This window comes from Solanum verrucosum, unplaced genomic scaffold (genome assembly GCF_900185275.1).
Source record: "Solanum verrucosum unplaced genomic scaffold, falcon-dt-bn FXZP01000261.1, whole genome shotgun sequence".
NCBI lineage: Eukaryota > Viridiplantae > Streptophyta > Magnoliopsida > Solanales > Solanaceae > Solanum > Solanum verrucosum.
The window spans coordinates 3356085-3367494 of record NW_026019969.1 but is presented as its reverse complement, the minus strand read 5'-3'; the positions used below and the strand labels follow the sequence as shown (position 1 = coordinate 3367494).

Here is an 11410-nt window from a genome sequence, read left to right as displayed (position 1 = left end):
TGTATAAAAATTAAAGAACAAACACGAAATAGGGCTAAAATTGCAAATGACCTATAATAATGTCCCGTTAACTTCATGGAGCTAATTTCACCTTTAAAAAATAGTTGGCTACTTTTTTTTCTTTTTTATAGATACAATTTAAATAGTAGCATAAGAAGGGCCATTTGTGCAAATGTATCCAAAGCCCAATTTGTTAACCCGAACCCGAAAGAAACAAAATAAAACCCTAGCTAGGTTTCGATATATAAAGAAGACGGAGTAATTTCAGAAGCCTCCCATTGCCAGAAGTTTAAGCAGCCCTCTTCGCCGTCGCAGAATTCTGAGCATTTTCTCTCCACTCTCAGGTAATCTTCATGAACTGCTGTATATTGTGTGTGTGTTTTCTGTGTAGGTTAATGGGAAAATGGATTGTTTTTGTGCAGAAAGATGGCAGCATATGCAGCAATGAAGCCAACCAAGCCTGGGCTTGAGGAGCCTGCAGAGATGGTTCACAAGATTAGGATCACTCTCTCCTCCAAGAATGTTAAGAATCTCGAGAAAGGTAACCCCTTGTGCTTCATTTATGTACATATGTTTATTTCTTCAATGACATTAGTATGTGATTGTTCTGTTTATGTGAAACTTATATGGATCCGTTAGAAGGGATAGTCCTTGTTGTTATATATTCATTTAGCCCCAATTAACTAGGGTTTAAGTTTTGATTTTTGGTCTAGACTTAACGAGAAAGTGAGTAGAATTAGTTATTAGAGTAATGAAATTTGTATGACTGTGACTATTGTGATACTGCTTGTTCAGCTTTTATAATGTCAGATGCATTTTTCTCTAACAAATCAACTGATGGTGCTGAGCTCTTTTGGTAGTCAAAAGAACAGATTTTGAAGCCTTTTGTAGTTTTGTTTCAATTTTTGATCGTTGTAATTGAAATTATTTAATTGGCCTATGGTTTTCTGTTTCCTCGTTATGTGTTATGCGTGTATTATATGGGTTCCTATGGCCACTATTTGATCTCATTATTCATTATCACTGGATTTGAATTTATAGCTTAAAATAGAACTAGCAAATATCTTTAAGGATGCAGATTATTAGTTTGTTTACCATGATGAAACATTTAGTATGTGCTTTAATTAATGCTAGAAGTACATTTTGAAGCATTGTGTTTCAGAGCCATTTCTTGAAATTTTGTTGATTGTTTACTTGTGGTTGTATTTTCTTGTTTCTTATCAATTATTAAGAAGTATGCTCACTCACTTCTGACCTGGTTTAAAACTTGTAGTGTGCGCTGATTTGGTTCGTGGTGCCAAGGATAAGAGGCTCAGGGTGAAGGGACCAGTGAGAATGCCCACAAAGGTCCTTAACATCACAACTAGAAAGTCTCCTTGTGGAGAAGGTACTACTATTCTATACATTATGTTGTTAGATGAAATTTGCCCTTTTAGTCAAAAAACATTTTGCATTTTATTCCTGTGTATGCTTAATAATATATATACCTGGAGATATTTTATTACTGAATCCAATCCAGATTTTTCTTGTACAGAATACATGTGTTTATTCTTCATCTTTCAACCCCACTAATCATGAAGAAAATTAAGTAGACATTCATTTAGTTTGAATTGTATATGTGAAGATGGTTAGTCTATGTAGTGCTACATCTTCCCTGTTTGTGATTTTATAGGAATATGAACTTGTGTTCCAATGTGTGTTTGGTTGATAACTTATGTTAAGTGCTAACCACCACCATGAACAATGATAATAGAATTTGAAAGCTTGAGCTGTGTTTGGATCAAATAAACAATTCATTTGATATACTTTTTCTCAAGTACATTTTGATCCCATAAAAACCATGTCAGGAATCTCCCACTCTGTTAACCCATGCCCCCAATCCACATTTCCATTACATCCACTCGTAATACAATTCAAGGGCTCGTTGTTGCCTGTCTTCAATGATTTTGTTTTTGTTGCTGATTGGTTTTTTGATCCCTCTATTTAAATGCTCATAGTCTATGTCTTCGAAGCTAACTTGCAGAATCTATGGAGGTGGTTTTGCGTCATAATATTGATCTGTGGTATCATCAGTGAAAAATTGTGTATTCTGATCCTCTTTTTTTCTCTTTACCGACAGGTACAAATACATGGGACAGATTTGAGCTTCGTGTCCACAAGCGGGTGATTGATCTTTTCAGCTCACCAGATGTTGTGAAACAAATCACTTCAATCACCATTGAACCCGGTGTTGAGGTTGAGGTCACTATTGCTGATTCTTAGATCTCCAATGTCCTTAGGTAGATGAGTTACTATTTATATGCTCTGGTATTTTGGCCTGCAGACTTGATGTATTACAAGTTTTTTGGAATTACAATTTTGCTGTTAAAAATTTAGACTTTGATAAAAGCAAAGTGGTTTGTTTAATTAATTGCAACTTTCTTGAATTCCTACTGTGCCAACTACTTGTTTTATATTGGCAAATTGATTTCTTTAATACCTTGAATTTCCAAATGAGAATGAACATGACCAATACTAAGCATGCAGACATTACCCCATCTCTGCCTCTCGAGATAGGTGTAATGGGGTAATGCTTGCATGTTTTCAATCCTCCCTAGATCCTACTTGTGGGATTGCATTGGTTAAGTTGCTTATGTGTTTATAATTTTATTAGACTGCCATTGTGGGCAATCAAAGTGGAATTTGTTTATGGTTGTCTCGACAAAATCTTTGGATATTAAAGCCTCTTATCTTTGCAAAACAATCTTAACGATATTTCTCAGATATTATACTCATTCTTAGTAGAATCTGAATAAAGTGACTGTTTTTCTTTAACTATGCGTTAAATTTTGAAACGGGAGTATGGTGACTAAATTGAAAAAATCTGAACTGCAACTCTAAACGTCAGTAAGTGGAGTACTTAAAGTAAAACAAATGTTCAAAATTAAATTCTAGGATGGATAATTATATGAACTATATTATAATTGTAAATAAATTATATGAGTTGACTTAACTTGGAAAAAATGTATGTGCTTGAACTAAATCACGAAAACCAAGATTATAAGCCTCAACTCTCCATGAGGTCATTTGCGAAAGTTCTTCCACTTAAGTATCACATAACAAGATAGTTTGAATAAGACAGTATAGAAAGATCAGAAGTACCAGCCCTCCATCACCTTCTACCCTTTTATCCTAATTTGTGATCTTCATAGACTGCATCTTCTCGATGAGCTGAAAATGCGTCATGTTATGTGTAACCGCCTCTCCACACAAACAACTAAATAAAATTAAAGTATAGAATGTTCAAGACGGACATAATATATTCTTTATAGAAGTTGTCGCTTTCAAGTTGGTCCAAGTTTCCTTCAAAACATTTCTAAGTACTGGGGGTAAGTGCATGGAGAGTGATATCTTTATGAGTATAAATGTGTTGCGTTTTCCCAAAAATATGCAACACTCTTCATATTCAAGATATGCTTGTTGATGCTATGATTTGAAAATATGTCTAGAGATTTACTAAAAAGTTCAATTTGGAATTATTTGAGGTCCTATAGGGCAAAACACTAGCAGGTTTAATATAAAAGTCAAACTTGAGGTAAAAAATAAACTAAAAGTGAGAAGAGGCAGGAGTGGGGGTGGAGGGGGTAAGTGAAAGAATTATGGGCAAGCAAATTTGTCATTCCCATTGAATAGCAAATGCTCACACGTTATTTTTAACACAATAAGACATGTCCAGGCATGTCAATGCATGCTTCTAACTACACCATTGAGTTCAATCACTGTCAACAAGTCAGTTTTAAGCTGGTTGGATCATTCCATCTTTCATTCCCTAAGTTGACCGCAGGCTCATAAGCATTAACAGGAAACAAAAGGGTTTTGATTGAACTATCCATATTTACTTGGTTGGAAGTGAAAACGTCCACAAGAGAAGTGGAGATTCACTTCCTCAAACAGTCTTTCCGTTTCACTTTTTACAAAGAGAGCGATGTGACGATGATCAAGCCTGAATAAATTAAGTCATTTTTCTGGTCCTTCAGGACAAGGCCCATTCAAAATACTGGCAACAGGCACCTCTAGCAGCAGTCCAATTCCCACACCCGAAGAAGAGGTTTCCTTGCTTTGGACCTGGTTTTCGGAATATCCCTTTGCTGCTCCTTACTCCACAGAAACAGTAGGGCTGATTTTGCAATACTGGAGAAGGCACGTCTCTCATCTTTTGAGGTTGATAAGAAGGAAATGATGGGTGATCTGGGGGCAGCTTCCATGAAAGGGGTTCATCATTAGATTGATACATAAGAGAATCGGTGATAGAGAATCTAAAACCCTTGTGCATGAGAAAAGCAAGCAAGCGGGCTGTATTTTTGGCATCATCAAGACCACAGTGAGCACGGCCCTGCCAAGCTAAGCCAGCCATTTGGACTGCATCTTTCAAATTGCACCTCGCGCCTCCAAAAACCTCTCCAAAAGGAACCTTCAAGTTGATCCAACTGGAAGATAATCTAAGGTTAACCCCCCCAAAAAAAGGTCCAATTTACAACATAGATAAAATTAAAGTACAAACATACCGGTTAAAATAAGGAGGCTTCCTGATCTTTTTGTATCGACATTCTGATTCCAACATCACACGGCAATCCCAACTGGACCATGTGACAACTGCAAAGTTGGTATTCTTTATCCCTTTCTTCTCAAGCCACTTGTCATGCCTAAGGAGCGCTTCACTTAGAGTAACACCTCTATCAACCTGGAAAAGAAAAAAAAAACAAATTTGCATGACTCAGCTACTACAACAATAAACCCACACAAAGCAGCAACAGAGTACCAATATGCACAAGACAGGTCAAATCTACTCAAGAAAAGGAATACTTCAAACTACAAGCCTGTCCTTAAAAGTGTAGTATTCTTTCATGGTGTTGTCAAGAGCAAAATGAGTAGAAAGCTTCAAGGGTTTCAAGCAGAAAAACAATGACTGAGGTTAGCTTAAGAGCAATTCAACTGAGTGCTTTAAGGGACGTGCAAATGAAGAAAATATAAGAAATATATAATGCTAAAAAAAAAGAACTATAAACACAAATAGAATAAGTTCAAGGGAAAAAACTGTAATTAAGTAAAATATATGAAGTGAAAACCATGACATTGAAGTTCAAAACTCATACTAAATTTCTGATTCAGACGCAAAAATGTAGTTCAAAATTTCTCATTCAGATTTCGCAACTAATTTTCTTATATTATATATTATTATTTTTTATAATTAGCACTATTTTCTTATATTAGATTTCTTATTCCTATTTCTAAATAGTATACTATATATTGCATATTGTTTAATAGCAATCAGAGATATTTATAGTTTAGTGCCGCCCATTACAGGACAAAGTCATAAGCATCATTGTTTAACCTTGTTCTTTTTGAAATGTAGTTGATACACTAGTTTTTGGTAAGGCGCATGCCTTACTGCCCTCATTGAACCGCTGCCCAAGTTACCTTGTTCTTTTTGAAATGTAGTTGATACACTAGTTTTTGGTAAGGCGCATGCCTTACTGCCCTCATTGAACCGCTGCCCAAGTTAGGAGACGCATGCAATCTGCTGCACTACACATAGCTTCAGGTCTTTGGTGACACTGATTTGTCATGTTCAAAGGTCTCGAACCCTAGTGGAGCATCCCTAACTCATTTCTATGGTGGACAAGGGTTCTCTCATGACTCCCTCTAAATCTTTTCTATTAAAGAAAAATAGGGACCATTCCTGCTTGAGAAATGTGTTCGAAACCTAGATCAAGATACTTAAGTTGGATTAGAACAAAACATACCTAGCAAGGGAAGAAATGTAATCACCATTAATCCAAGAAAGACTAGGATTTCTCATAGGAGTTTGGACTTATCCACCTCTTCTTACAAACTCATCTTTTTAAAACTCAATTACATTAATCTCTTCAATGGTGGTCAGTAAATTTGGTAATCACAAGAACATAGAGATACTGAAGGTTCTATGAAGAGACAAATCTTTCTATATAGTCTAAAACCATGAAAGAGCTTCTTCACATCAGCACGGAGAGCAAGTAGACATAAAAAAGTTAAAAGTAAATAATTTCCATACATAACCGAAACAAGATGCCAAGTATCCATTAAAAAAAATAATCAAAGGCAGCAAGATATAATCATTTCTCATATAACTTGCTATATGGAGGAAATATCTCAAACCATAGCCATTTCAAACTTCTGAGATAATTGCAGCATACATACAACACAGGAGATAAAGTAATTCCACAAGCCTATAAAGTCTTACTCAGTTTCTTTGTTTATAACTCGTTTAATAATAATATAGCTAGAAAAGGAAAGGAGGAGCAGATGAATAATATTTACTGCTAGCAGAGAGTTTCCAACTTCAACCCATCAAATTAAGTCAATCTTCATATGTGGAAGGGTTGTATGATACATATATCTCTTTTTGATCAGTAAAGGATATACAGTCAGACACATATGTTCAGTATATGCATATCCAAGGTTCTTCCATTATTATTATTGTTATTATTATTTTATAAGTAATAGGAAGTAAAAGATTTTATAATTTTTTGCACTAAGCCAGCGCATCACGCATAATTCCAGGTTGTGCAATTTCTCATATCCAAGGTTCTTCCATTATTAATTACAATTCTATCATCTTAGATGAAATCTAATAATTGGTAGGAAATCAAACACTTGCAACCAACCTGAATTTGCTGGATACCAGTCAGATCCTTGCAGAAATCACTCAGTTGTTGATTGCATGTTGGCCTCACGTAAGTTTGAAAACAAGCTTCCAGCTGGCCAGTCGTGCTACTCACTATTACTGATGGAAACTCTATTATCTCCTGAGGGTGAGGATTCTTTTCTTTATCACATGTTGCCTCAAAGTCGATAACAACAAAATACTGGAAATCTTGGAACCGATAATCACACTGATAATTTTGAGGGAACATGTTTAATAGGCAATAATGGTAGTGATTATCCACTGAATATGGATAGGGCTGGCTTTCAATAGCATTCACAGAGCGCAGATGCATATTTGAGTTCGGATAAAAGGCAGACCATAAACCAAAGCCATGCTGATAGACAGTGTGGCTCGGAGATTCTTTTGAAGACTCAATTGGTTCACCAGTCAATGTGCAGTCCAAGCTATCCCCACCTGGATGAATATAGGTGCCATCACTAGGCTCTGGTAAGACTTTGACTGCAGTTCTACTGTAGTGCAGATTATGGGGATAGCTTGCACTCGGAAGGCATCTTACGGATGCCTCACAATTTGTATGCATAGTATCTGCAGTCCAAGGATAAACACAAACACATCAGAGAGGTGCTAATGAAAGTGTTCCACAAACATGAATAAATCAAGATCCCAAAGTACATAATTTCCACTAACTCAATAAACCCAAGAGAAATTTTAAAACAAATATGACAACACTGGCTGATTACATAGGATCAGAATATTAAATCTCATTGCAGCTTGTGAGTTATTTGATGTATGGTCTATGGCTAAACAAAAATCTGCTGAAAAATCAGATAACCAAAGAGGCCTTTCAAAAATTCCAGTTAAATGTTTATGCAGCTCTGAAGCTTTTCTCCCTTAAGATAGCACCCCAAACCACCTATTCAAGGCAATCAAACTACTTTTCTAATGAACTAGTCTATAACTCGAATACACAAGGGACAAGCAAAGCTCGGGCTTTTTTTTTATTTATTATTATTAAGTTAAGATCTCTAGATTTTACGAGGATACACCAGTACAGCAAGGCCTTTTGCATACAGCAGAGAGTAGGCTGTATTCTTTATTTTACCTCTATCACAAGAAAAAAGGAACTTTCTTTCTAAAGCTAGGTATTGCTGTCAGGAAATTTGTTCTTTTTCTTTTTTTAATAAGGTAAAATAGTTTTATACAAAACACGCATTCTTCAGACATTTCCTTATCAGACGTCAAATAGTAGGTTCAAGACCTCAAGTTCCCAGCAAGGATACGAAAGCCAATGGTGCTATTTTACAAATAAAATATTCTAAAGTTCTAGCAGAATCTCAGAATTCACTCAATAGATTGAGTTGCTTTGTGTCCACTCAAGCTACTAAAACTCAATAGATCTTTTGACAGAAAGAACGTAATATTAGTGGTTACACAAAGGGGTCGTTTGGTAGAGTGTATAAAAATAATACCCAATTGAGTGTATTAGTAATGCATGTATTAATTATACTTGTATTAGTTATGCATAGATTATTGTTATGCATTGTTTGGTTTGGTGTATTAAAAATAGTATGCATTGTATAAAAATATATATTTACAAAAGTATCCTTCACAATTATGGTGGAAAAGATGTAAAAGTACTTTTGAGAGGTAATTGGGTCTTTAACCATATTAATGCATGTATTAAATCCTTTGCATTACTAATACCTAGAAATCCATGGTATTAATAATACACTCCTCAATACACAATAGAGTGTATAACTAATGCAACATTAGTTATACATAGCATGAAAAAATGCACCAAACAAGGGATTACTAATACATATAATTAATGCATACATTATTTTTGCTAATACACTCTACCAAACGACCCCTAAATGCAGTAGTAATCTAGAGATACTTTCCTTCTGCTATAGTTTTACTGCCCAGATTGACCTCTCAAAAATGCATTTCCACAAAAAACAAAGCTTTGCTTCACACAGAACATAAGGCGAAAAAAGACAATCAGTCCTGTAATTTAAAAACTAAAAGGGGATATTGTAATATTTGTGATTATTCAAGTCTCAAGCTTAGTTTGACTGCCACATATTTAAATCAGAATCTAATACCGGCAACACTGACTTTACTCTGAGGGTAGGTAGTAGTACTCAAATAGTCATGGACATGGAGTTGAAGGAGTGAACATCAAGTGTTATAATTGCAGAACTGAACACGAGTTTTATTCCTCATACGTAACATAACACATGTAAATCATCAATCACTATCAACTAGCCCAAAAGAGAAGCCTGCATGGCATCAAGAAGTCTCTCGGGAGACAGGTTTATAAGATCATAATTTTCCAAGAGATCTAGAGCTTATTCAGTGGTCCTACTTAGCAAGTACCGGTGGAATAGTGGTGGGAGGTAACGGGTACCTAGCGGAATAGTCGAGATGCGTGGAACATTGCTCAGACACTACCATTATGAACAAAAACTTCTTACCAATTATTCAATCTTAAGGTCTTCCTAGTCTTCCCCTTTTAAAAAAATAATAATAATAACAATGGGGAGGGGATTACAATTTACGACCCTCACCAACTATGGGAAAATTCAGAAAATTCAGGTAGCTGGTTAGCTAACCAACTGAGCTACTAAGAGAACATCAATAGCACTAGCTGATCAAAAGCTCACTCTTTCACATCCATTCACAACCAAAAACCACAGTGAACAATCAAACCCTTTACCATTCCATTCAAAAAAATTACACATCAACCCACAATTCCTCTACTTCAATTCAACCCCACAATTTCTACAAAAATCAAGATCCCACCGCCACAAATTCCACACATAAAACATATAACAGAACAAACAACCATATCAAACAAAATCAAAAAAATCATACCTTTATGCTCTACGGCGATCATGATCTCCTGAATAATTAAGATCCACAAGCAAGTACATCAGATCTCCTTCCACAAATTTCCTACACAAAACACACACAGCATTCACTAACCAAAATTCACAAAAAAAAAAAAAAAAAAAAAACCATCTGCGCGCAACCGCATATAGATATAAATTCATAAAAAAGTAAAATTTATCAGAGAAAATCGAAAACCTTCAGCCCCCTTTGTGATCTGAGTTTCGCACAAGGAAGAAGAAAAGGAAGAAGTAAAGTAGGTTATACTTACTGCTTTGCATTTATTATTAGTAAAAACAAATTCTTTATTTTTAGTTACTCTTTAGCCCAAGTAACTAATTTAATTTATTTATTACTATATAATATAATTTTTTATTAACATAAATAAATGTTTTACACGTGTGGTTTATTGAAGCACGTGCAGGGTTTTGTTAACCAAGAAAGGGTGTCCACAAAATATGATATATTGGGTTGGGATATTTTAACAAAGAATATAGAAAATATCAAATCTCTTTTTCTTTTATTCAATATAATTTTTTTGACTCAGTGTGGCATTGGTAAAAACGGTAAACAATAGTAAAATTTAATTAATAGTAATATTAATACTAAATTATAAGGAGCGTATTACATGGGAAGGAGGAAAGTATTAGGTTTTTGTCTTGATTTTTCTATTCTATTTGAAATTTTTAAGGAAGCATAGTGTATTTATCGAAATTAATCTATTTTTTAAAAATAAAATACATATTTTTTCTATATTTAGCTTTAAAATTTTGAGGGCAAAGGTTTTAGACCTTCATATTAGGCTATTTTTTTGTTAATTATTAAGACTTACAAATGTTATCAAATCTCTAATATGCATACAATCGTCTTGAACTTAGTTCTTTATTTTTAAACTATTACTCCTATAATAATATAAATTATTATTTTTGTTTTCTGATTAAAATAACATTGTATATCAATTAACGAAGAAAAATATTTTGTTTGTTTTATAACTTTATTGCGTTGTTAATGTCGAAATTGATTTTTGTGCTTAAGTTTTGTATTAAATATCACAAAAAAGTATTGCAAGAATGAGATCATATTATTCGGTTTCTTTGAGTATTTAATGCACATGCAATTTAATAACTCTTCAATTGATTGAGATAGAACAAATGAACTTCAATTTGCAAAAACAACAAAATAAGAAATGAATTATATATAAAAATTTATGTTTTTTATAGTCGAGATCCGCGTACACATCATTATTATTTAGATAAATATTGTAAAACAAAAATGAACTAACATTTGATACTTTGATGAAAATTATTCCCCTCCACCCCACCCCACAGGTGCGAAGGCTGAGGGATGCAAAGGAGTCCAACTAAATTAAAATATTATATTATGAAAATAGGGTAAAATAATTTATTTTGCATATAAAAAATTGTTGAATGCCTTTGACAATATATATATATAATTCCACTAAATGATTCATAGAGGTTCTGAGTTATTTTGACAGACCTGACCAACAAACAATTAGACCTTTCAAAGATACATATCAGCGATGCTTAATGAAATAATATTTACTGACACAACTAATTTGGTTGGGCAGATAATATCAAAACTTTAAAATTAGGAAAATCATATTTAGTGTCATTAAATATTCACGACTTTTCGCTCAAGTAACGGTTGAAACGTAAGTAGGATAGGAGAGTCAATTAATATATTCCATTCTATTTCACGTGAATACTAAAAGACATTCTCAATGGACAAAAGAAAATTCTCTCTTCCATTATACTGTTCATCGATTATTACTTTATTTTCATTTTTTTTTTTTGCTTCAATCTTATGATTAAG

The 11410-nt window shown here is 34.1% G+C and overlaps 3 protein-coding genes across 4 annotated transcripts in view; 1 reads left to right on the top strand and 2 right to left on the bottom strand.

The window, feature by feature from the left end:
• The window catches only part of LOC125815302 (protein MAINTENANCE OF PSII UNDER HIGH LIGHT 1), a 106178-nt gene that overhangs the window by 56221 nt on the left and 38547 nt on the right, over window positions 1–11410 (bottom strand). The window lies entirely within an intron of this gene.
• Window positions 206–2426, top strand: LOC125815316 (40S ribosomal protein S20-2-like). 2 transcript variants are annotated; one of them, XM_049494760.1, is made up of 4 exons: window positions 206–344; window positions 423–541; window positions 1274–1387; window positions 2120–2426. In XM_049494760.1, exons 2-4 carry the CDS (start codon window positions 427–429, stop codon window positions 2260–2262), a joined length of 372 nt encoding a protein of 123 aa, XP_049350717.1. In that variant the 5' UTR covers window positions 206–344; window positions 423–426; the 3' UTR covers window positions 2263–2426. The 2 variants fall into 2 exon arrangements, with proteins under 2 accessions (XP_049350717.1, XP_049350718.1); XM_049494761.1 differs by having other exon boundaries at window positions 252–344; window positions 427–541.
• On the bottom strand, window positions 3637–9700 carry LOC125815287 (uncharacterized). The gene is made up of 4 exons (XM_049494729.1): window positions 9563–9700; window positions 6684–7270; window positions 4545–4720; window positions 3637–4466 (listed from the first exon to the last, which is right to left on the bottom strand). The coding sequence occupies exons 1-4, from the start codon at window positions 9582–9584 to the stop codon at window positions 4013–4015; spliced, it is 1239 nt and encodes a 412-aa protein (XP_049350686.1). The 5' UTR covers window positions 9585–9700; the 3' UTR covers window positions 3637–4012.